Source organism: Dipodomys ordii, unplaced genomic scaffold (genome assembly GCF_000151885.1).
Source record: "Dipodomys ordii isolate 6190 unplaced genomic scaffold, Dord_2.0 Scaffold3, whole genome shotgun sequence".
In the NCBI taxonomy this organism is placed as follows: domain Eukaryota; kingdom Metazoa; phylum Chordata; class Mammalia; order Rodentia; family Heteromyidae; genus Dipodomys; species Dipodomys ordii.
The window spans coordinates 29,281,239-29,306,688 of record NW_012267219.1 but is presented as its reverse complement, the minus strand read 5'-3'; the positions used below and the strand labels follow the sequence as shown (position 1 = coordinate 29,306,688).

Sequence of the window (25,450 nt, the reverse complement as noted above, 5' to 3'; positions counted from 1 at the left end):
CTTTTCCTGAGCTCTTTTGTTCAAGGCTAGCACTCTACCATTTTGAGCCACAGTGCCACTTCCAGTTTTCGGGTGTTTAGTTGGAGATAAGAGTCTCATACGCTTTTCTGCATGGGCTGGCTTCTAACTGCAATCCTCAGATCACAACCTCCTGAGTAGCTAAGATTACAGGAATGAGCACCAGCCTCTGGCTGTAAATTGGGCTCATTCCTGTAATTCTGCTACTCAGAAGCCTGAGATCTAAGGATTGTGGTTCAAAGCCAGCCTGGGCAGGAAAGTCCATGAGATTCTTATCTCCATTTAACTACCCACAAAGCTGGAAGGGAAGATGTGACTCAGGTGGTAGAATACCAGTCTTGAGTGAAAAAGCTAATGGATGGTGTACACACACACACACACACACACACACAAACACAGACACACGCTCATCCAAAGTTGTATGGTTGTTATAACATTTAGATCATAAAGTATCTTCACTAACAAGCAATGAGGAAACCACTTTTAGAGGTATAGGTGAGTTAGCAGATGATATGTAGTACTCTTTGGCACCTGTCACTCAAGACCTGGTCCAGATTGGGACAGTGAGAATTAGCCAGGTCTTTGCTATTAATACATGTGGTTATTTGGTTGAATTTTATTTAGTATACATAGCAATTTTCAAAGGCTCTCCTGACAACAACTGAAATTGCTGAACAAGTATTGAATCATTTTTCTAATGATGCAGTTGATCAGTTCTCATGATTCCTTGATAAGAATAAAGCCTAATTATTGGGTGAGAGTTAAGCCATTCTTGATTCTTCCAAAGTTATGCCCCTGACTGAAGTAATACTTCTTGCTAGATTCCTGGCATGGTAGTACCCATCTTCATTTGTGAGCATATATCTTACTTTGTGTCTTGTAGATAAAAACTTTTGGGGAGACACATCCTTTCACCAAACTTGTGGTTGATCTGAAGGATGTGGATCCTGATGTAGCCTATTCTTCAGTTCCCTATGAGAAGGGCTTTGCTTTGCTTTTTTACCTCGAACAACTCCTTGGAGGCCCAGGTAAGTAGTTTGCATTTTCTAATTTTGTTTTCTTTTTGAGGGTAATAGGAAGAATAGAGATGAATTCTAAATTGTTTCTTTGCTCATTTTATCCTTCTAATTCATTCTGCCAGAGAAATCTCTTGTTTGCTAATTTTACTTCTGCTCTTAAAATAGTTCTTGAGAGGTATAATGCTGTTTGACTTCGTGAAAAGAAAAATCTCATTAGTGTTTTAATAATCAGGAAATAATACATACTCATTGAAACCATTTCGAGGTTTTAGTAGTTCACAAGAGTAATATATGAGAGGCTGACAGTCCCTGGTCAATTCCCCAGGGCTAACAAGTATTAGTTTGTTATGTCTGTCTTCTAAGTGGAGATGAACACAAGTGTATGTATAGTCATCTGCTCTTATCCGCTTTCATCAATTTGAGTTTCAGCTGTCAGCTACACAGAATAACTTGTACAGATTTCTTTTCCCTTTCTTAAAATTTCACAGGTAGAAGATTCACTCTCACTGAAGATCTTAACAATCTCAGCCTACAATTTTTTTTCTTCCTTTGTTAAGTCAAGTACTTTCATCTTTTCATTTACGGCTTCTCTTTGTCATATCTGAATTACCAGCCTCATTTCGCTTCTCTTTTGGGGCCATGAATATATAAAGCAAGAATTACTTGAACAGAAGCACTGTGATAATACCACAGTTGATTTGATAAGCAGTATGGCTACTGAGAAATACTCTCAGAATGCTGAGGCAGAGAAATATCACAATCTGAAAACTTTTACTATAGTGTGATGGTTGCTCTATTTGTTTTTTAGGTGTCACTCCTTGCCATTGCTAATTTCATGACTTAAATTTTATCATAAGTATTATATGTAGATAAAAATGTAGTCCACTTAGAGTTCAGTGCATTCTGGTTTCGGCATCCTTTAAGAGTCTTGGAATCTCCCCCGCACACGTAAGAGGATACTATTACAGTATTATATATTTGTTCTGCATCTGGTTTTGTTTGTTGTTTGTGTTTTCACTGAGTATTCACATCTAGGTCAGTACACATAAATCCAATTCACACCTTATTTTATTTTTTTTAACAATTACAAGCTTCAGAAAGAAACTACCACAATAGTTTCACTTTAGTATCTTTTGTTTCTTTTCAGTACTGGGGCTTGAACTCAGAGCCTCATGCTCTGGTGGGCTTTCTTTTTTTTTTTTGTCGGTTGTGGGGCTTGAACTCTGGGCCTGGGCGCTGTCCCTCAGCTCTTCAGCTCAAGGCGAGCGCTCTACCGCTTGAGCTACAGCGCCATTTCCGGTTTTCTGGTGGTTTATTGGAGATAGGAGTCTCACGGTCTTTCCTGCCCGGGCTGGCTTTGAACCGCGATCCTCAGATCTCAGCCTCCTGAGTAGCTAGGATTACAGGTGTGAGCCACCAGCGCCCGGCCTCTGGTGGGCTTTCTTGTTCATAACTAGTGCACTACCTCCAGCCATACCTCCAGTCTGAAGTGTGTGTCATACTTTTTAATGCCTTCATACCATCTCACTTTATGTCGTCATGACTTTCTCTTAACTTATGGCATGGAGGTGCTCTCCTTTGTTGATTGACTTTGAAGGCCTTCCTTCCCTTGGATCCATTCTGCCTGTCTGATCTCATTTTCTTCCTTTCTAGTTCTATGAGGTTATGTCTTGTCAAATTTACATTATGTCATCTCCTCACCTGTAAATAGGATTTCTCATCTCTTCCTCCAAATTACATGTACTCTTTAAAGCCCAGCTTCAGTCTATCTTCCTTTCTTGAACATTCTTCCAAAGCCCTCATTGGTTTCCTTGTTCTTTGGATTGTTCTTTTTCTCTATAGCTAATCCAATAGCTAGTCCAATATGAACTACAACTAAAAGGTCAAGTAATTATCTTTCTGTGAATTGATTTCTTTTTCTTCTTTCTTTTAAAATTTTCACTCGTAGAGGTTTTCCTAGGATTCTTAAAGGCTTATGTTGAGAAATTTTCCTACAAGAGCATAACCACTGATGACTGGAAGAATTTCCTATATTCCCACTTTAAAGATAAGGTTGGATTTTAAAACATTTTCTTATTTGTACTACTCAATATATCTTTATTTATTGGCTGTTAGGCTAACTAACTTGACTTAATGGAAGTATTTATTCAGGATTTTTTGCTTTAGGTCTTAATTTTTCTATATTATCTAACAGAACACTAGTAGTGAGTATAAATTTATTTTAGAAGAGACTTAGGTGATGTGATATATATATATAGAGAGAGAGATGTTAATTAGCTATGTTTACTCACTCCATGTTATATACATATAACAAAATAAAAATACCACATTGTGCCCCATAAATTCAATAATAATGTTTGTCAGTTAAATAATAATAATTAAAAACAGAAAAGCTGAGCACTTGTGGCTCATATCTATACTCTAGCTACTTAGAAGGCTGAGATCTGGAGGATTATGGTTTAAAGCCAGCCTATCCAGAAAAGTGTAAGCCTTACTACTACCACAAAAGAAAAAAAAAGCATTAGAAATTACCTTGACTTGATAGAGTAGACAGAATTGTAGGCTTGGGGACTCTTACAAGTTTGCAAGATCATTCACCTTTTGGGTGTTTTCCCTGTTTTCAGGTTGATGTTCTTAATCAAGTTGATTGGAATGCCTGGCTCTATTCTCCTGGCCTGCCTCCTGTCAAACCCAAGTAAGTACTTACCCGCCACTCATTCACTCTCTCATTCCTAAATCCTAACCTTTCAAAATATCTGGATGGATTTTATTCCTTCCTTAAGCTGTTACTAGATAGCCATGAGAGCAGCATTCTTAGATGTTCCTTTATAAACATGCTTGTAATGAATTAGTTAATCTATTACAAGTAATTTTTAACTTTCTGCACAAGATTATATTGTCATGTCCAGGCTGCTGTACTTTTCATTGATAAGTGTTATATTAGTCATCCCAAAAGTGTTACGATTCCTGTTTTCAGAAGAGGCGAATCAGGGTTAGTTAGCTCAGGTGTCTTGCCCTAGGTTCAGAGAGCTATTCCTGCCAGAACATGAACACTCAGTGTGCTCAGGTCCCATTCCCTTTGTCATCTGTTCGCTGAACATTGGGATGACCTTGTGGTGAGTGGTTGGCACCTCTGAAGGACAGCCTGGGTGTGTTCTCATGGCTGTCCTTGGACTTGTGAGGTTTTAAATGAGGCCACAATATTGAAGTCAGGTAAAAGGTTTCCTATATCTATTTCTTTAGAAGCTTTTTATTTAAAAGACATTTTGAAATGTAAGTACATTTGATAGCTTTACCTACTGTACTTATATGAAAACATGTGCTTATTTATAGACTTTGATTTTTAATTTCTTTCGTCTTTGCAGTTATGACATGACTCTGACAAATGCCTGTATTGCCTTAAGCCAAAGATGGATTACTGTGAGTAGTACTGTGCGATATTGATTCCGTAGTGAATTAGGCCCATACGACTCCGCTCATGGGGTGTCTTTATGTCATAAACAATTTTATCCGAAAAGGCTGTCTACAAGTTAAGTGTGTCCAATGTGATACTGTCTTCACCCTCAGTATATAAAATCAAGTTTTATGAGGAGGGGAAAAATAGATGCTGATGGCATTAATTCTGCCTTTTCTTGTTTTGTTTTGTTTTGTTTTTCAACTCTTAAAAAGTAGGGATAAGCCAGGTGCCAGTGGCTCACACTGTAATCCCAACTACTCAGGAGGCTGAGATCTGAGGACTGTGGTTCAAAGCCAGCCTGGGCAGGAATATCCATGAAACTCTTAACCACCAAAAAACCCAAAGTGGTGTTGTGGCTCACGTGATAGAGTGCTCACCTTGAGCTGAAGAGCTCAGGGACAGTGCCCAGGCCCAGAGTTCAAGCTCCATGACCGACAAGAAAGAAAAAAAAAAAGTAGGGAAAATATTTTCTTTCTACCTGTTTTCTTTTCCTCATCACTTGTACAATATACTATTTATATGTACAATATGCAATCAAACATAGAAGTGATTTGGTGTTTATTAAAACCAAACCAGATGAATCTAAATCTTGGGTGAGTGCTAATGACAGCTATTAAGGATAGAAAGCCCTAGGACTTGCTTATTGCTAGCTTTGTTAATTTCTACAAGACTTCCTTAAAGGAAGCAGACTGAAGATATATACTCTGGATGATTCTTTTTGTTGTTGTCAGTTACGGGGCTCAAACTCTGGCCTGGGCACTGGCACTGTCCCTGAGCCCTTTTTGCTCAAGGCTAGCATTCTGCCACTTTATGCCACAGCTCCACTTCTGGTTTTCTGGTAGTTAATTGAAGACAAGAGTCTCATGGACTTTTCCTGCATGGGCTGGCTTTGAACCTTGATCCTCAGATCTCAGCCTCTCAAGTAGCTAGGATTATATGTGTGAGCCACCAGTACCCAGCTCTGAGTGATTCTTTAATGGAAAATGAGAACAAAAATAGCAATAATTTTACTTCAGTTACTACAACAAATTTTGATGTTGCTCTTTGATATATGCCAATATTTCTTGGCATAGTTCTGCATACAAAATGATATGCTTCCCACAATGAATAGCACAGAAATGGCCTAACCTTTGGATCGTCTATAGTGTAATTAAGAAAGCAGACATAATAAGTAGCCTTAATAGGAGCAGTAGGTGATGAGAAGCATGAGAATGATGCAAATGAAGTAGAAAGAGGTCAGCAGTCGGAGCTGCCTCATACCCACCCTCTGAAGAATTGGGATTTAATTGTGTGCTCTTTTAACTAACTTAGACTTAATTATTCCTATCCATGAACAGAAACCTGGTAACCTAGTTTACCACAGATAATGCCTTGCTCTTCTACCTGCATCTTGAATGTTGTTTGTGTAGCTTACAAGTGTATCAAGGGGAAAAGTATGTGATTTGTCTATCAGAAATAGAGTCTTGGGGCTGGAAAGGTGGCTCAGTGGTAGAGCGCTTGCCTTGCATGCATGAGGCCCTGGGTTTGATTCCTCAGCACCACATAAGCAAAAAGAAAAAAGCCGGAAGTGGCGCTGTAGCTCAAGTGGTAGAGCACTAGCCTTGAGCTGAGGGACAGCACCCAGGCCCAGAGTTCAGGCCCTACAACCAGACCCAAAAAAAAAAAAAAGATGAAAAGATACATACAATAAACCACATTTAAAAAAAAAAGAAATAGAGTCTTTTAACAACATGAATCTGTTATAACCCTCTGTTTAGTTTAAACAATATATTCCCCCTTGCTTGGTACTAGGTAAAGCTACCTTCTTTGGCTCAGATGTTCCTTTGGGCCCAGCAGCTAAAGTAGATGATTAGCTCAGTGTCAGGGAACATGTAATGTTGTGCATTCCTCTCCTTACATTAGTTCTCAATTCGTTTTCTTAAATAGTAATAAAATGCAGAAGAATATGTACATAGAAAACATATGGGATTGTTTCCCTCCTCTCGTTTAGTCTATTAAAAATGTGGCTTTATACATTTTTTTAATTATCTCATAAAGTTAGCCATGCTTTTATGTTTCTTTGCTTTGGGAATCACTATACTTTGAATGCTACAAATTATGTGAAAAAAGTAAAAGTGGCAGTTCCTTCATTTGTGCTATTAATCATCTTTTTCTTAGTAACATAGATTTATTTTAGCAGTAAGCAGCTTTTTAGATAATAGTAATGTAATCTCAAGATTACATAAACTACCTCATCCTTAAGTTTATTTTTTATTTATTTATTTATTTTGTTGGTCATGGAGCCTGAACTCTGGGCCTGGGTGATGTCCCTAGCTGAAGGCTAGTGCTCTACCAATTAAGCCACAGCACCACTTCTGACTTTTACTGCTTGAATGGTGCTGAGGAATCGAACCCAGGGCCTCATGCATGCAAAGCAAGCACTCTACCACTGAGCCACCTTCCCAGCCTAAGTTTATTTTATATAATAATGTTATTCATGCATGTATTTGTCATCTTCTTCATTTTTGCTTTTATGTCATATTAACTACTAACTGGTACATGAACAGAAATAACTAGGTAATATTTATTTCAGGCCAAAGAGGAAGATTTAAGTTCATTCAATGCTGCAGATCTGAAAGACCTCTCCTCTCATCAGTTAAACGAGTTTTTAGCACAAATGCTCCAGAGAGTAAGTACTAGCTCAACCCAATAGAAATGAACTCCGGCACAATATCAACGTATGTGTCTTGTACCCAACCTTAAGAAAATCTTAGTGGAGGAATTCACGGAAAAAGTAATTTAGACAGTTCATTCTTTAAAAAAAATTTTTAATCAGTACCTATTATGTTTAGCATTATGTTGGATTATAAAAAAGAATGAATTTTATTCTCAAAAAGCCTATAATCTACTAGGAAATAATGTGTGAAATTTACCAATAAAGGGATTGTATTTTAGGTATCATTTGGAAAACTACTTAATAAAAGAACTTCCTCCCAACTGGAGTCCTTAAGGCGGGGATGGAAGAGTAAGGCTGCATTGCTGAGGCCGGATTGCTATTATCAGGAGTAAGTTGAGGAATGGTGGGCATGGAATGAGCCAGCCTTGAGTGCACAGCCAGGCTGTGTTGGAGAACAATGACGGGATCGCTAGAAAGACTGTGAGTCCCAGCCATGATTCATCTTGAATGCTATGCAAGAAGTTTAGATCTTTTTCTGGTTAGAAAGAAGGGAATCATCTGATGAATCTGTGGGTCATGGCTCATTCAAACTACAGGTGATGTGATGGCTTCAGTGTAGGGACACTAGTTGGGGGTGGGAGGAGGGTGGTGAGGGAGTGCGCAGGAGAGGAAGGCAAGACTAGGCCTGATGAGCAAGTTTGCACAGAATGAAAGCACAGGGCTTTGTAGTTGACCGTGTTTGGGGCTGAACAGGAAAAAGTCCAAACAGATTTTAAGTTCAACTGCACTAATAAGAGAATGTACGAGACAGCACGGGAGGGAAATAATGACTGGCTCTTTAAGTATTACAATAAAGGGAACACTCCTCAGCTTAAAAACCTCAAGGGGGATAGAGAAAATTTTAAGCAGAATTTCCTTTGGAATTAATGCCAAAATGAAGCATAGGATTTTGCGGCAATGGGGACCTCATTTTCGTAAGAAGGCATCAGTCTACAAGTTCCTAAATTTCTGGATTTAGGAAGAGAGAAGATCTAATGGGATGACTGGGGCTTAGGTATGTCAACACCTGGAGAAAGCCAGGTAGCCAGTTGGCCTGCCATGGTGGACTTGGATGTGAATGAGTCCTCCCCAGAGCAGATACACTCAATAGTGTTGAGTGTACACTAGCAGCTAGTGAGAGCAGAGATGGTTACCACGCACGGAGTGAGTCCTGTAAGGTAAGGAGCCTGTGGCTGGAGAGCAGAAGTACCGTCTCCCTAGTGGAATCTCTGCAGACATCTCAAACTCTACCTGTCCAAACTGAACTCCTCTCCTTTCCTTCCTTCATCCATGCTTGTTCCTCCCTGTCGTGTGGGCTGACATGACCACAGGAGGATCATGAGCCCCCTCAAATGGTATACAGAAGTTTGTATTAATATGGTAAATGCAGTTTGCCCCCTGGAGAAAGTTCATATTATTCATCAGGCTTCAAAGGGTCCTATAATATAAAAGTTTTAAAACTGTGATTTTTTATAAGAGATTTCAGAGGAAATGTACAATGATAAAGTCAGGGACAATCATTGATGACATTTGAGGAACAGTGATTTAATCTGAAACTGGGCTACATTTAAGCTATATAGAAGGTGTAGGCAGAACTTGAAATATTCTGCAAAGTGTCTGGAAGGTAGTATCTAAAACATCTGAGGAGAGTAATTCTCCTTTAATTCTTTTGTAGTACCTTAAAAGGTAATTATTGTTCCCAATAGAACATCTTTAATCCAGAATACGTTTGCACAAGACTTACTTTAGAATACATTTGTTTATTTTATCTAACATTTCTATATTATAAAATACATAGGATTTTAATTTGGCTAAGAATTTCTCTCCAGCTCCTTTCTTCCAAGGAATCCTGTTGAAATGATACATTATACTTCTTTATTTTGCTCTTAGGCACCTCTTCCATTGGGGCACATAAAGCGAATGCAAGAGGTGTACAACTTCAATGCCATTAACAATTCTGAAATACGATTCAGGTACATCATTTTAACTTGTCTCTGTGGAAGAAAGCAGAACGATAGCTTAAAAGATGGAGAAAGGGAAAGCAGAGTGTGAGAAAGCCTTGTCAAGTTTACTACGTTTACGTAAATCATCGAAGTCTGTTTAGTGAATACTTGCATTGTCCATAAGATGGTAATATTGATCTTTTGTTAGTTTGGGTTTAAGCTTTCTTGACTTAAAAAAAAAATTAGAATGAAGGATACAATTGTAAATAGGCCTTTTCACAACCAGACATATCAAATCTGAAATGAGAACAGTTAGAAACTTTTGCTTCTGTTATATCTTAATTTTTCTTACTTCAAATTGGTAGCTTAAGGTTTAAACCAAAGTTTAGTTTCTGAAATTGCATAAATTCATAAGGCCCATGAGCACCTCCATAATCCAAAACTTTTAAAACTTAATATGATCTTTTAGTATGATCTTTTTCAAGAACAAAACTCCTCTTCCTTCTCTTCTCCAGTTGTTAAACTGTATGTGTCCACATTCAAAATTCTCAGAGTAAAGTACAATACCACCACAATGGATTTTTTCATCTTGATAGTGATACTCATTTCCTTTCTCTTGGTTTTCTTCCACACCTCCTAAAATTCTCCTTTCAGATGGTTACGACTCTGCATTCAATCGAAGTGGGAGGAAGCGATTCCTTTGGCTCTCAAAATGGCAACTGAACAAGGAAGAATGAAGTTCACACGACCCTTATTCAAGTAAGACAAATCTTATTTCTTACTTATACAAAAAATGGGAAGCTACCTTTTACACATATTTGCTGTTAAGGTACTTTACAATGGGACTGGGAGTATGGCTTAGCGGTAGAGTGCTTGCCTAGCATGCATGAAGCCCTGGGTTCAATTCTTCCATGTATCACATAAACAGAAAAAAGCCAGAAGTGGTGCTGCAGTGCCTAAAATATCTGTGACACACTAGTGTCACAGAGATTGATACAGAGCACCTGATTGGCTGGGATATATGCTTTGTCTGATACTTAGCTATCTCCTATGCTGTCATTTTAAATTTAATCTCAAGTATTGACTTATGTTCTTGTTCTCCAATCCCTTCCATCTCTCTCTCCCCCTTTCTGTTTCTCTTTTCCTTCTTTCCTTCTTCTTTTCCTCTTTTTTCCTCCCATTGGCAGGGATCTTGCTGCCTTTGACAAATCCCACGATCAAGCCATTCGTACCTACCAAGAGCACAAAGCCAGTATGCATCCCGTGACTGCGATGCTGGTGGGGAGAGACTTAAATGTCGATTAAGAAAGAACCTACCTGTTGATGACTTCAGAAACTTCATTTTTTAAAAAATAAAGTCATGAAGAAATATGAAACTTTGCCTTACATTATAATTAAAAGTATCTTTAGTTTTGGCTTTTTATATTTGTCTACCTTTTGCTACCTTTTCAAATAGTGGTATATTCTTTGTTAAGTAAATTGTAGTAAACTTTAAAAATCTTGATCGGCATATCTAAAAACTTTTTTTTTTTGGAGATAGAGTCTAACTATGAGCCCACATTCCCTGCAAATTTGCAAATTTACCTTAGCCTTCTGAGTACTTGAATTACAGGCATGTGCCATCAAGCCCAGTTTAAATGTTTCAGTTAACTTAATTGTCTCTCAGTATGTTCACAAAGAATATAAACATATTATTTCCCTTATGTTTTATTGAAATTTATCCAGATCTGCTGCAAATCAAAATTTTAGTATGATTAGCATTTTGCTTTCAAAGTAACCTTCTAGATGAACACTTAGTTGGATTTACTACCCACCTACTGAATGGGACAGACTCCCTTCCAAAGTACCTACACTACCAGGCACTGGTTACTCACACCTGTAATCCTATTTACTTAGGAGGCTGAGATCTGAGTATTGCAGTTCAAAGCCAGACCAGGCAGGAAAGTCCATAAGACTTTTAATCTTCAGTCAACTACCCAAAACCCAAAATTGCCTGGTGACTCAAAGTGGTAGAGCACTAGCCTTGAGTATAAGAACTCCCAGGCCCTGAGTTCAAGCCCTACAACATGCCCACACAAGCGGGAGTCTTCTGCTCCGCAGTCCTGGGTGGAGCCTGCTGATCCGCTGGATTTGCCCTGGTTTGTTCTTCATGGTTTAGATGGCCACACTGAACCTCAGTGCCTTTCATCAGTTCCTCAGCAAGTCTGCCTCATCGCCTCCTTTTCACCCACAAGGAGCACATAGCATATAGAAACACCAAATAAAAGACAAGTACAACAAAGCACTCGGGTGCATGCAGTGTGATGCCCCAGGAAGCTTCGGCCCACAGTTTGGGAATCAGTGTAGCCCAAAACAACAAGAGAAGAGGAAGATTATTTAAAGAATATAAGGACTGGGGGGGGGGGATCTCAGAAGAAAGTGTGGACTTGACAGAAATGGGTTACTGAGCCGTCGGCACTTGTGTCATCTGTGTGTCTCTAGTCCGTGTCCGGCCTGCACACCCTCCATCTCTACCTGGCAATTCTCAGGTGAGACTCAGACCCAGATTGGTTACACCTTTGCCAAATTAACGAACAGGAGTTTTGTGGGAATTGAAGTCTGGGTGGGTGGTATCATCAATATCGTCATTCATAGAGTCATTCCTGTTTTAAGATAGACGTGAACAGCCAGAGATAGGGTAGATATCAAAGGAGCCAACGCCTCCCTATTCCTGGAATCCTGAGTCTTCTGGCTCCCTCTCTCCTTGCAGCTCTATTCTTTTGGACATTATGTTGCAATGTGATTCTGGTTTTCAAGGCTCAGGTTTCATTTGCCTTCTTTCCCAAGATTACCAGGATAAGAGTTCAACAAACCCTGGTACATAGAAGGATGTCCTACGTGACTAGTGCAAATCCACATACCAAAATAATGTTATTTAAAGCTTCTGCCCTGTGAGCTTATAGGACAAACTCTAATGCCATTTAGTAAGTCATGTAGAAGGGCACTATTGAGAGTAGAGGGCGCTAGAGACCAGCATCCTTCCTAGGTTTACCTAGGGAGGGTGCCAAAGAGTTTACTGTTCAGCTAATAAGCATACAGTGAGTAGCTGACTGTCGGCTAAAGCTGAATGCATAATTACCAAACAAAGATAAGCAATTTGTAGATAATTTTAAAAGAAGGGTGAGGCTTACTAAAGCTGTCAACTGAAAGGTTTAGGGACTGCTGTTTGGAAAAGACACAAATTGAGATTTCAAGAACAAGAATTACCTAGCCAAGAAAAGGAAGTTGGGAACTATATGACCGAAAGAATCGTATTAGTAAATCTCCACAATGTCTAGGGTCTGCGTGTAGAGTCCTCAAATAGCATTAGGTGAGTTCGATCACTTAAATTCAACTTGACAGTTAAACAGGGCTCAGCTGAGGTTTGTCAGCTGGGTCATCTTGTGGTTTGAGGTCCCTTCCTGGCCTAGGGGGTAGTTGGATAGTAGTTGGGTAGTCTTTTAAGTCTGTATCCATCGTGCTACACAGGAAGCACCATAAAGGCAGAGACTGTCTTAACTTCATCGCTGGCGCCTCAGATGGAGTTTGGCACATAGCAGGTAATCATCCCATATGTGATTTGTTGAATGAATAGATGGAGGATGGCGGAGTGAAGGTAGTTCACATCTGAGGGCTTCAGTTTTCCACAGATGTGGGAGATAGGCTTACCTCAAACTTGGATGGGGTATATGCCGGGTGCCGGTGGCTCACGCCTGTATCTAGCTACTCAGGAGGCTGAGATCTGAGGATCATGGTTCAAAGCCAGCTCGAAAAGGAAAGTCCATGAGAATCTTATCTCCAATAAACCACTCAGAAAACCAGAAGTGGCACTGTGGCTCAAGTAGTAGAGCGCTAGCCTTGAGCTGAAGAGCTCAGGGACAGCACCCAGGGCAATAGTTCAAGCCCTACAATTGACCAAAAAAAAAAAAAAAAATGGATGGGTGTATATTGAGGAGAGGTGTGAAGACATGCATGGATCACTGGACCTTCTGCAGTAGTCTTCTGTTCAAGGAAACAGAAATTGCAGCTTCTTATGAGGACCCAGGTTGTGTGTTTTCCTACACACGTAGGCATATGTCTAGGGTTGCAAATTTCAATTAGATTGCATGAAGAAGACAGAGCCTCTGGGTGTGGATGTGGAGTGACTGTCTGTCTCTATTTCTAATGAGGTCTGGTGTAATAGAAACAGACTTTTCAGGATTTTCTATTGTAATAATCCAATTTCTAAAAACTAGCTTAATGCTAGAGTGCTTAGTGAAAAGAGTACATGCATTTCTTTGAGAACTTCTCCCATACTACGCAGAGTTCCTTCATGCTACGGGCAACGAATTGGGTTCAGGAAGCATTTGTCTGTGGTGAAAAAGAATAATTGAATTAGGGATATCCAGGTACCATGATGAAAGAATATGCACAAACCAGAGGTGATAAAGTGTTAAAGTCCTGATGATATTGATCCCAAATATTTCCAGAGCATTTCCAACTTGCTGGGAAAGCCAAGGCTTCCCATATATTTCCAACTTGCTGGGAAAGCCAAGGCTTCCCATATGTGAATCCATTTTGTCCTCCCTGAAGCTCTTTGCAATAGCTGTTATCATTAGCTCTGTTTTACCAATGAGGAAACTGAGGCCTAGAAAAGTCAACCAGGGGCTGGGAAGGTTGCTCAGTGGTAGAGCTCTTGCCTTGCATGCCTGAGGCCCTGGGTTCGATTCCTTAACACCACATAAGCAAAAAGAAAAATTCTGGAAGTGGCACTGTGGCTCAAGTGGTAGAGCGCTAGCCTTGAGCTGAAGAGCTGAGGGACAGCGCCCAGGCCCAGAGTTCAGGCCCCACGACTGCCCCCCCCCCAAAAAAAAAAGTCAACTAATTTTCCCAAAGGTCAAACAGCTGGTAAATCATAGGACCAGTATCAAGGGCTGTCTACAAATTACTGAAGTGGTTGGCTATCCCATTCACCTTTGAATGCAGACACAAGCGAATAACTCTTCTTACTCAAGAACAATAAAGAATGATCCTTTAAGCCCTGGTAGTTCATTGGTCCAGATGACCTTGAGTTGGGAAAAATGATCTCTGGCCTTTGCAGTCTTCCTTTGTGGATCAAGAGCTTTAACAGCACTTCTGGGGTGGCAGGGAACAGTTGCTCAAAACATGGTTGTGAAATAAACAAATGAATGAAAATTGCCAAACTCCCACTCCTGGGTGTCACAGTTGGCTAGCAGAGTGTATTTTACAATTGAGTAATTCTCAATAAAGTCACCGGGACAGAGTGTTTATAAAGCTGCCTTCCATGGAGGAGAATAGGGACAGGGGGGCCTAGCCAGAGCGGGCTAACAGCAGATACCAGCAAGGGCTGAGCCTTCCAGATGTGAGAGTCCAGGTAGGCCTGGATTGCAGGTGAGCAGGTGACTCACCTCTGTGTGTGTGTGTGTGTGTGTGTGTGTGCCTCTTCTAGCCCAACTGGAAAAAGCCAAAAGGACATCCCCACCCCCACCCCCATGAAACCTCCATAAATATTTGTCCAGCGCATGAATGAGTAAAGGAGACAGAAGGGGTGTGTTTTGAAAAGTCCATCCTCGTGCTCCTAACCTCTTCCCCCTCCCCGCCCCGCGCACACACACACCCAGAAAAGTCACTTCTGGATAAAAACTCTTCCTTCCTGGGACTGTGTTCTGGGAGGTGCAGGCACCCGGTTGACAGCAGGGTCGCCTACAGAAGAGCCATGCCCAGGTACACAGTGCACGTGCGCGGAGAATGGCTGGCTGTGCCCTGCCAGGATGCCCGGCTCACAGTGGGCTGGCTGGGCCGCGAGGCCGTGCGGCGCTACATGAAGAACAAGCCGGACAACGGTGGCTTCGCGTCGGTGGACGCCGTGCGCTTCCTCGTGCGCAGGTGCAAAGGTCTAGGCTTGCTGGACAACGAGGATCTGCTGGAGGTGGCTCTGGAGGACAATGAGTTCGTGGAAGTGGGTGAGTGGCTGCCGGGAAGGGGGGGCAAACTGGGGTAGGGGGGCGCAGATTTGTCCGTCAGGCCTGGAGGGAGCTGGACAGGTCACCCTCGTTTCAGGAGAAATGATGAGGCTAGCTGTGCTTGCCTTGGGTCAAGCCTCAGCGACCAGGTCCTCACACCAAAGGGAGCAACCGACCCAGAGGTGGTGACTTCCCAAAGCCAGGCAGCCGTAGGTGACAAGGTCCAAACCGGAACCCGCGATTGCAGGTTTGGATCCCTTTGCTATCACACCGGCACTGTGAAGAAAAATGTATCCTTCCAGCAGCTCAGAGGTGTCAGGAATTCAGACCTAAAAGACAACATTGCAAAGTGGAGGTGGAGGTGGAGGTGGGGACTAGGTCTTAAGCTTCCAGTTAAACTCATGTCTATGGTTCCATGTGTGTGCATGTGTGGTGTGTGTGTGTGTGTGTGTGTGTGTGTATGTGTGTGTGTGTGCACGCGCGTGCCAGTACTGGGACTTGAACTCAGGGCCTGGGCATTGCCCCTTACTTAGCTTTTTCACTCAAGGCTGGCACTCAAACACTCTAGCACTTTTGCCATAGGTCCACTCGTGGCGCTTTTTTTGCGGGGGGGGGGGTTGGAAATAAGACTCTCACAGACTTTCCTACCTGGGCTGGCTTCAAACTGTAATCCCAAATCTCAGCCTCTTGAGTAGCTAGGATTACAGGTGTGAATCACCAGTGCCTGGCTACATCTCTGCCTGAGAGTCCAGTGTGAAGATGCTGAGGTATGGGGAAGCACAGGAAGGCATTGTGAAGCAGCCATCTCCATACAATTCAAGGGCAATGGATAGATGATCTAGCAGCACAATCCACATGCGGAGCTCTGCCTTGTGATTTCTAAGAGCTGTCTCCTGCCTTCTTGTTTCAGTCATAGAAGGAGATGCAATGTCCCCTGACTTCATTCCCTCACAACCAGAAGGAGTTTATCTGTATCCTTTCCTGCTGTCTTTTTGGTCAGTTCCAAGGGTTCTACCCACCTTTGTGGGGCTACGACTGGGGCTTTCCCACACTTCCAGAATTTTCCTTTACCTGACATCAGATACAGCAAATATAAAGAGCCGGAAAAGGTACGTAGCAAATCATTTCCTTTTTGTGGGGAAAACAACGTCACATTTCTCATTTAAGGAGGAAGTGGAGGAGGAAAGCCAGCGACTCTCAGAGTAAACTCTATCCTCTAGGACAGGACCTCGTCCTGTGTCATAGAGAAAGGAGCTGGGAAGGCACGGAGTGTCTACATTTCTAACTTTTCCTTGTATAGTCTCTTCAGCAAGCTGTCTGTTTTTGTTAGCACAGTATTATTTTACAACCATAGTAAAATCAAGTGTCAACTTTGATTCTTCTGGATTAAGTAGAGCAGTGAAGCCCCCCATACTCACTGGGATTCTCTCCTCTTGTGCAGTTTATCGCCTTAGATGGGGACAGTTTGACCACCACAGACCTGGTCAACTTGGGAAAGGGACACTACAAAATAAAGGTATTGGGAGAGAGAGGGAAGGAAGGATGCCCTGTGACCATTTTTCACCCGATATGGAAGTCTTTCATGTGCTCACTTCTGATGACCATTTTCCCAGCTCACTTCAATTGCTGAAAAGAAGGTACAGCAGTCCAGAGAAGTCATAAATAGCATCATCAAAGAACAGACAGGTATCTTGTACTCTTGGTGCCATCCAATTCTTTTATAGACAAATGCAATCTGCCACATCTAATTATGGAATATCTGTTTGTTTTATTCTAGTTGTATATGGTATTACTACAGGTTTTGGGAAATTTGCCAGAACCGTAATTCCTGTCAATAAGCTACAGTAAGTTTCAAACACACATACACTCAAGTCCCAGACTTCTCTATCTTTGAGATTTTGTTCAACAAGGCAAGTCATTGGCCTGTGCCCAGTGAACAGATAACTAGGGCAAGGCTTGGGTTCACTTATATCTGAATTGGAAATGAAAACAGATTGGCTGGCTGCCCAAAGATTTAATTATGCTTCTCCTCTCCCAAGCTAGGGGATTTTTTTTTAACCAGAGGTTATTAAGTAAGTTGTGTATCTTTTTCTTCCAGGGAGCTTCAGGTCAACCTAGTTCGTTCCCATTCTTCAGGTAACTGATTCAACAGATTTTGTTTGATTACATGAAAAAGCATATTACAACAAGTCATTGTGCCAAGTGCATTCCAGAAACTGAGTGCTGGGGCCAAAAGGCAGCAGATGGCATCAGGCAGGACCACCTTTCCAGGTGGAGGGGTGAGGTTGGCATAAGAGCATGTAGAGCATCCTGTAGAGATAGTGGCGCATTCAGAGAAGAAAGTATATGGAGAATGATTGAGGGTTAGCCAGATGAGTGGGAAAATCTGTCAAGGTGCAGGCCCCATTAAACCCAGAGGAGTCTCTTCACTATTATAAAGGTTTTCTGGAAGGTAGGGGGTTCACTGAAGAATTCAAGGGACGGGGCATGGAGAAGGGAATCCTGGGCCTTACCTTTGTCTGGACAAGCCTTTGGAGAAGCAAGACAAGCAGCAGGGAGAGTGATCGAAGCAACTGTAGAAAGCCGCTTAGAGATTGGGCTGGGAGAAGAGTTGAGGGGTGGACAAAGCCAAAAGGTAGTAAAATATTTGGTTTTCTTGGAGAAAAAAATATGAATCGTGTTTTGTAGGTGTTGGAAAACCACTCAGCCCTGAGAGGTGCCGGATGCTCTTGGCTTTAAGGATCAATGTCTTAGCCAAAGGTTACAGTGGCATTTCCCTGGAGACCCTCAAACAAGTCATTGATGTATTTAATGGTAAGACAATGGATTCCTAGGCTGACTTTTCCTGGAGCCTGGGCACATCCTATAAGGTAGACGTGAGTGACATTGTGGATGTTGAGATATCAGCTGAGATATGAAGACAAATTAATTGAGCTGAGTGGGAACTGGGCTTGGTGAGAAGGACGAGCTAGAAGAAGGTTTGAGGGTGTGAGAGGCAGAGATAGTCATTCCTAGAATGTTAGCCTAGCCTATAGTACCCTCACTTTAACATTTGGCATCTCTAAGAGTAGAATGAGCTGGGCATGATGGTACACACTTGTAATTCCAGATAACCAAGAGGCAGAGATCATGAGGTTCAAAGTTTGAGGCAGGCCTGAGCAAAATGTTAGTGAGATTTTAGATCACCAAAAATGCTGAGTGTAGTGGTATACTTGTGTGATCTCAGCTAAGTGGGAGGCATAGTTAGAAGATCATAGTTGGGGCTGGCATTGGAGGTAATAGGATATCTGGAAGTGAGGTCCTATCTGGAAAAATAACTAAAACAAAAAAGGCCTGAGTATGTGGCATAACAAACAAGCATGAGGCTCTGATTTCAAACACCAGTACCACCTAGACAAAAAAAAATAAAACAGTAGAAAGGAAAATTAGACTGAGACCTTCTTAAGCCTGCTCTTAAATTCAGGCCTCGACATAACCTTCCATTCAGTGATATCTATAAATGATTAGAGAAATTGCCCCATAGTAGGTAGAGAATGAAAGGATTGCTGGGTGGCATCTATATCGAAGCCTAGTTTGTATGCCTGGCTGCCTGCTAGCTGATAGACCAGCTAGACTCACCCTGAAATCCAAATTCTTACAAAAGTGGAACAGGTGTATAATGAGGTTAATTATTTGCTTAATTATAAAATCATTATACAACTCAACTCTGGAGCTTTCTTCTTAGAAGAGGAGAGATTGACAAGGGTTGGGAAGCACTGTTTGTTTCTCAAAGATAAGGATAAAACTTCTAGCTCAGGAGCTTCATGGGTAAAGGAGTGGGAAGAGAAGCAGGGCCTTGCAGCAGCATAGACAAGACACACATTATACTGAGCGCCAGTGGCTCATGCCTGTAATCCTAGCTACTCAAGAGGCTGAGCTCTGAGGATTGTGGTTTAAAGCCAGCCCAGGTAGGAAACTCAGTGAGACCCTTATCTCCAATTAACCACCAGAAAACTAAAAGTAGTGCTGTGGTCCAAAGTGGTAGAGGGCTAGTCTTGAGTAGAAAACTCAGAGACAGCAACCAGGCCCTGAGTTCAAGCCCCATGACTGGTAACACACATGCACATGTGCACTCGCACTCACACACACACACACACACACACACACACACACACTCCAGTTGCTTTGCTATAGGCACATACGTGACTCATACATGTGATTGGCCAACCAGTGAAGTTTGAATATAAGCCTACAGTCTTGATAGAGCTGTGCTGCACATCCAACCCTTAAATCCCAGACAGTACAACTCCAACCTTGAATTCCCCTGTGCTTTGATGGTGAGTCTACATTCCCTATTATGCTGAGAATACCCCGAAGTAAACTGTGGTCTGGAAGCTGGCCTGTGCATAGATGAAGCTGCTTTATACTACTCAAACCATCATCATCATCATCAACAACATCATCACTACTACTACTACTACTATTACTATTATTGATAGGGTCTTACTATATACCCCAGACTGGCCTCAAACTTTCAGTCTTCCTGTCCACCTTCCAAGAGCTGGTTTTTACAAGGTGTGCACCACCATGCCCAATCTACTAACACTACTTAAAAGTTGGGGAAAACACCACTATCAGGAGTCTGATTTCATTTTAGAAACTTTTTTTTGGTAACTTTTCAGAGGAAATTCAATAAAACAGTTCATAGTCACTTAAAAGTGGTGATAGGTGACTGACTGAATGACAGGCAAACAAACAAACAATAATAGTGAGACCAAATTGCCTATGAACTCACCACCCCCAGAGAACTGGTGTTAACACTTCAGTGCACCATGTTCTTCTCAAGTATTTCACATTATTATTATTATTTTGGTCAGTCATGGGGCTTGAACTCTGGGCCTGGGCGCTGTCCCTCAGCTCTTCAGCTCAAGGCTAGCGCTCTACCACTTGAGCCACAGCACCACTTCTAGCTTTTTCTGCTTATGTGGTGCTGAGGAATCAAACCCAGGGCCTCATGCATGTGAGGCAAACACTGTACCACTGAGCCACCCTCCCAGCCCATCTCACATTACTTTTAAATGGTCAATATTTACCTATTTTCAGACATTTGCTAATGACAAAATCATATGATTTGGTTGCACAAATGACCCTTAATTCCATATCTAGATAATTTCTAACTGTATGTTCTTCCAAACAAGGCTGTAATGAGCATCAGCTGGGTCCTGATTATGGCTTTGAGGTACATAGCTAGAATTTCTAGAAATGGAAGTATTGATCAGATTACAGTCTTTGCTACTGGGAGGAAGAAGTCATCCTTTTTTCTTAACTTGTTCCTCCTTCCTTCCCTCCATCCTTCCATTCCTTCCTTCCATACTTGCTTGCTTGTTTCATTCCTTTGTCCCTCCCACCCTCCTTTCTATTCTTCCTTTCCTCTCTCCTTCCCTCACTTCCATCCTTCTTTCCTCCCTCTCTCCTTTCTTTCCTTTCCTTATTCTTCCTGCTTGCTTGCTTGCTTGCTTCCTTCCTTCCTTCCTCGTTCCCCTTCTCCATCCACTCCTCTCTCCTTCTACCCATGGAGCTCAGCTGGAACTTTAAACAATAATGTGCTTTAGGAATTGTCCTGCCTCAGGTATTTACAGCACAGAATGGTGCTATTGCTGGTAGGAGGGAGGAGGGAGAGGGGGGAAGTGTTCACACTCAAAGCAAGTAACCACACTGACATAAGTAGTCTAGAGGTAATTGGTACCTACTTCTACTTCTCTCGTAGCCTCCTGCCTGTCGTACGTGCCAGAGAAAGGAACTGTTGGTGCCAGTGGAGACCTTGCCCCGCTGGCTCATCTTGCGCTTGGGTTAATTGGAGAAGGGAAGATGTGGTCCCCAAAGAGTGGCTGGGCTGATGCGAAATATGTAAGACTTTCATAACCACTTGATTAGATGATGGTGACATTCCTAGGCTGGACCCCACATATTACTGCATGCGTTATGTCTCTGAATAGTTATAACATCCCAATGAAGGAGCCACTCCTATCCTTAAGCTAGAAATGAGTCGACTGGAGCTTGGAAGTCAAACTAGGCAAGGTGATCATCTTGCATATACTTGACTACCAACCTCTAGGATTTTTGTATCACTTCAGTGCAAAGGTATGACTGCAAGTGTGAATCACAGGAATTGATCTGGCACCTATCAACTGCCAGTGGGCATGTCGGGGGAGGGGTTTCACATTGTCCAAATTGGATTTAGGAACTGGTCTTAACCTGTGCAGAGCTGTAGTTCCTAGAATGCTCTCTGTCATCTCTGAAAAGCAGCTTCTTCAAGCTCTTCCCTGGTAGCTAATCAGAAAGGTTGTGATAAAGCTTTAATGTTTTTTTTTAGCCTCCAAATTCCCAGTCCCAAAGCATCATGTAAAGAATCAGAACAACGTGCTAGAGGACTCCTAATGGAAGTGAAAGAGGCAGAGGGCCAAGGAGGAGAAAAAGTTCAAGGACTAGGTCATCTTCTAGAGGGACAGCCTCCCTGATCATCTTTCTGTCCTGCAGCCTGATTTTGATCATTTCTCTATCAACAGTGTTTTCCCAACCACCCTCACACAGCATTCAGCCTGACCTGAGTCAATGGCAAATCCAGGCATGTTCTGAAATGTTTTCCATTGTCCTCAGCATAAAGTGCAGACTTAATGTGGCTGAAGAGTTGTCTTTGTCATGTGATCCCACTCTACGGCCTGTCACAGCTCTCCAGTATAGAATCTGGGGATTGCTGATGGCTGGGCAGAGAGCCCAGAGTGAGCACATTCTTCTTGCCTTGCTTTTCTTTCCTTCTGAAAAGTTCTCTAGTTGTGCTGCTTGCTCCTTTGGGCCTTTTCCTGACCCTGTCCTCCCCGCAAATCCCTTCACGCTCTCTGAGCAGCTTATGTGATTATTTTCCTATTTGTGCCCAACACACCTCCTTCATCCTCAGTCTTGGATTCCTCTGTCTCCCTTCCTCCCACCCTCAGCCTCACCCTAACACCCCAAAGAGAAACTGGTAAGCGATAGTTACTTAAATCCCCCTGAGAAATGGACATAGTGAACAGGTACTCATTCTGTCTTTCTCTTACTGTAACTCCTCTTTCCCTCTTTGCTAGAGGAACCTTAATATAGTGGCTCTTTTTCTTTTAAACCTCTTTTGTTTCAGAAGAAGACTCTACTGCCTCTTTCCCCTCAGGATTCTGACTCAACCCAGTTGAGGGGTTTCTGTAGCCCCTACTCTTTTTGTTGGTGTGCCCATTTGCCCTGAAAGCTTTGGTCCACAGTTCTGCCAGTGATAGACAAAGCAGATACCAGGGTGGATGACTTTTCTAAGTCAAGCTCTAGAGGCAGCTAGGAACCCAGCCTTAAGCTAGCCCCAGGTGTGTCAAGAACTAGCAATCAGAGAGGTGAGTCACGAAAGTGGAAACTGAATGTAAAGGAACTCAAAACTGAGATTGATTCTGTAGACGACGGAGCCCTGGATTAAGGCCAAACATCATTTGAAAACTAAATATGCTTTCTGACCTAAGAAAATGATCAGAATCAATGTATGTGGTTCTAATCTTTTATAAAATGGACATTTGGCCTAGAAAATCTTTAATTAAATGACACAGGAATCAGAAATGGGTTAGTATAACAGTTGATACTAATTTTTATATTTTGTTTAAAAAATCACTCTACAGGTCCTAGAAGCTCATGGGTTGAAACCAGTTGTTTTAAAACCAAAAGAGGTAAAGAAATTCAAGAAAATTTTGGTACATTTTAAAGTCTTTATTCATGCACTATTTTCATTCTTAACAGTCTTACTACATCCTTGACACAAAAGTGACTTAAGTGTTTGTAGAAAGTTGCTCACTGAACAAAGGCATTTTCATGAGCATTTCAAAGATTCTTCATGGCACAAATGCTTGGGGGCTCTCTTAGGAACTGAACCTTCAAATCCAGTTCTCTGAGGAGCCCAGCACGTTATTCTCCACTGAGGGCCACTAAGATGTTCCAAGCAAGTCAGCTGGTGGTTCATGTCTATAATCCAAGCTATTCAAAAGGCTGAGATCTGAGGATTGTGGTTTGAAGCCAGTTGGACAGGAAAGTCTGTGAGATTCTCATCTCCAATTAGCCAGCAGAAAGACAGAAGTAGAGCCCTGGCTCAAGTGGTAGAGCATCAGCATTGAGTAAAAAAGAAGCTAAGGGACAGTGCCCAGGCAGAGTTTAAGCCCAGTACCAGCAATAAAATAAAAATAAAAAGCCCCACGCCACAAGGTATTGACCAGATTGTTTTAGAATGTCTTGTGTATACTGGGGAGAAAGTAAAGAAGAAAGGAAGTGGAATAATTAAAGATTGCCTGTGTAAACTGCTCTCCAGTTACATGGCTGCCCTGAGAACAGAGACATTCTTCAAGACATGCATTTTTCAGACCTATACTAGTAACTCCATTATCATGGCATTTGTTCCTCACGTGCGCCCACTTCCCTGTACTTGAGAAAACAGGCTAGCCCTAGTTCCGCTGAATGGCTGCTTTTTCTCTTACAAAAGCAAAAGGCATGAAATCCACCTGTAGGTAGGTTAATTACAATAAATACGGTAGACAACTTTTCTCTCCCTTTCCAAAGGGCCTGGCACTAATCAATGGGACACAGATGATCACCTCCTTGGGCTGCGAAGCTGTGGAGAGAGCCAGTGCCATTGCCCGGCAGGCTGACATTGTGGCAGCCCTGACCCTTGAGGTGCTGAAGGGCACCACCAAAGCCTTCGATACAGGTCAGCACAGGGCTTCTATGCATTTGTCCATTCATCCGGAGTTGGTGGGCAGTCAATTGAGATCCTTAGGCACAGGAGTGGTGGTGGCAGGGGTAGGTGGTGGAGAAGAAAGAGACAACCTGGGAATCCATGAGGTGCCCAGTACCAGTACAGCTACATCTATCAAGTTCTGCCACACTTTATTCTGCCAACAACCATATGACAGACATCCACTGACCTTGAGAAGCGGATGACCTGCTACAGATCACTTCACAATCTGGTCCCGTCAAGTACAGTACTGTTTTAGAAGTCTCTTTGCAGGACTTGGCACTTAGAATAAGATTAGAATTGTCCTGATTAGAAAGCGGGGGATGGGGGGGGGAAGAAAAACTATAGAGGTAGCTTATTAAGAAAGGAGTTTCAGACCCAGTACTGTAAGAAGTAGGGTAGAAAGCTATTTCAAAAATGAATTTAATTAGGTCACTATCTGAGCTAGCCTCAGTCCAGTTCCTTCAAGGGTAAGTTTGATGTCTCAAGTTCAAGTCCTAGTGTATGAAACACACAGTTTGCACTCAGCTAATTGAAGTAGAAAGAATAAAGTCAAGAAGGAATTATGTTTTAATTCTGAGTGGTAGATTAGGGGCCCCTGAGACTTTTGAAGCCTGTGTCAGAACCTTGGCTGGTCTTCTAACAGTAGTTCACCTTAATATCAGAATTTCTGAGACCTTTCTTCCCTTCCTCAATGCTAGACATTCATGCCGTCCGCCCTCAGCGTGGGCAGATTGAAGTTGCTTTTCGGTTCCGGTCGCTCTTGGACTCAGATCACCACCCATCAGAAATTGCAGGTCTGACCATGTTTATATGAGTGAATTCATTTGGTTCTGTGTTCTGTGGGAAGGTTGGTAATTTGTTCCATGTTATCCTCCCACTGTTCCACAGAGAGCCACAGGTTCTGCGATCGTGTTCAGGATGCGTACACCTTACGCTGCTGTCCCCAGGTAAAAACAGGGAATAAGAAAACCAACAGCAGTTCTTTGCCAAGTTCAGAGGGGAAAATGTGTGTGTACACATATATATTTTAACACTTTCCTCATATATACATATACATGTGTATATGTACATATATATATGTATATATGGAAAGTGTTAGAAAATCATGACATGGCCAATTATAATCCAGATTTCTTTAATGCCGGTATTAAAATTAGGTACCTCTATTCCTTCAGTTATTAAAAACTTTCTACTCTATATGCCAAATTATTTCTTTTCTTTTGAATTGGTTTGCTTCACCTCCTATCAGGGTCCCACAGACAACTCTCTATGTTGGTTTAGTGCAAAGGTTAGGGTTGAGAGTCCTGCTAGTTATCCCTATTGATAAAACAGAGCCAGCCATCAGAGATATTCCAACACAGTCTCATTCTATCTTTCAAAATTCTGGTGTCTACACCTGAACTTTTATCAGATATAAATTATTATCAGCTAATCTGTGAGGCTTAATTCATATAAAAATTCAGGTAATGGGGCTGGGAAGGTGGCTCAGTGGTAGAGTGCTTGCCTTGCATGCATGAGGCCCTGGGTTTGATTCCTCAGCACCACATAAGCAAAAAGAAAAAAG

At 42.0% G+C, this 25,450-nt stretch overlaps 2 protein-coding genes across 2 annotated transcripts in view; both read left to right on the top strand.

Annotated features, from left to right (window-relative positions):
- Nucleotides 1-10,556, top strand: part of Lta4h (leukotriene A4 hydrolase) — a 33,090-nt gene extending 22,534 nt beyond the window's left edge. The window contains exons 10-17 of the mRNA XM_013018960.1: nt 902-1,046; nt 2,986-3,089; nt 3,662-3,732; nt 4,403-4,457; nt 7,067-7,162; nt 9,080-9,162; nt 9,787-9,891; nt 10,320-10,556. Coding sequence (XP_012874414.1) covers nt 902-1,046; nt 2,986-3,089; nt 3,662-3,732; nt 4,403-4,457; nt 7,067-7,162; nt 9,080-9,162; nt 9,787-9,891; nt 10,320-10,437 — 777 coding nt within the window. The 3' untranslated portion in view covers nt 10,438-10,556. The remainder of the gene's footprint in view (nt 1-901; nt 1,047-2,985; nt 3,090-3,661; nt 3,733-4,402; nt 4,458-7,066; nt 7,163-9,079; nt 9,163-9,786; nt 9,892-10,319) is intronic.
- A 3,903-nt stretch (nt 10,557-14,459) lies between these two features.
- Hal (histidine ammonia-lyase) overlaps nt 14,460-25,450 on the top strand; it is a 24,997-nt gene continuing 14,006 nt past the window's right edge. The window contains exons 1-14 of the mRNA XM_013018946.1: nt 14,460-14,524; nt 14,824-15,113; nt 16,024-16,084; nt 16,195-16,222; nt 16,555-16,629; nt 16,727-16,799; nt 16,891-16,957; nt 17,212-17,249; nt 17,802-17,927; nt 20,860-20,999; nt 22,781-22,828; nt 23,709-23,856; nt 24,585-24,680; nt 24,775-24,833. Of these exons, the coding sequence (XP_012874400.1) occupies nt 14,867-15,113; nt 16,024-16,084; nt 16,195-16,222; nt 16,555-16,629; nt 16,727-16,799; nt 16,891-16,957; nt 17,212-17,249; nt 17,802-17,927; nt 20,860-20,999; nt 22,781-22,828; nt 23,709-23,856; nt 24,585-24,680; nt 24,775-24,833 (1,206 nt within the window). The 5' untranslated portion in view covers nt 14,460-14,524; nt 14,824-14,866. The remainder of the gene's footprint in view (nt 14,525-14,823; nt 15,114-16,023; nt 16,085-16,194; nt 16,223-16,554; nt 16,630-16,726; nt 16,800-16,890; nt 16,958-17,211; nt 17,250-17,801; nt 17,928-20,859; nt 21,000-22,780; nt 22,829-23,708; nt 23,857-24,584; nt 24,681-24,774; nt 24,834-25,450) is intronic.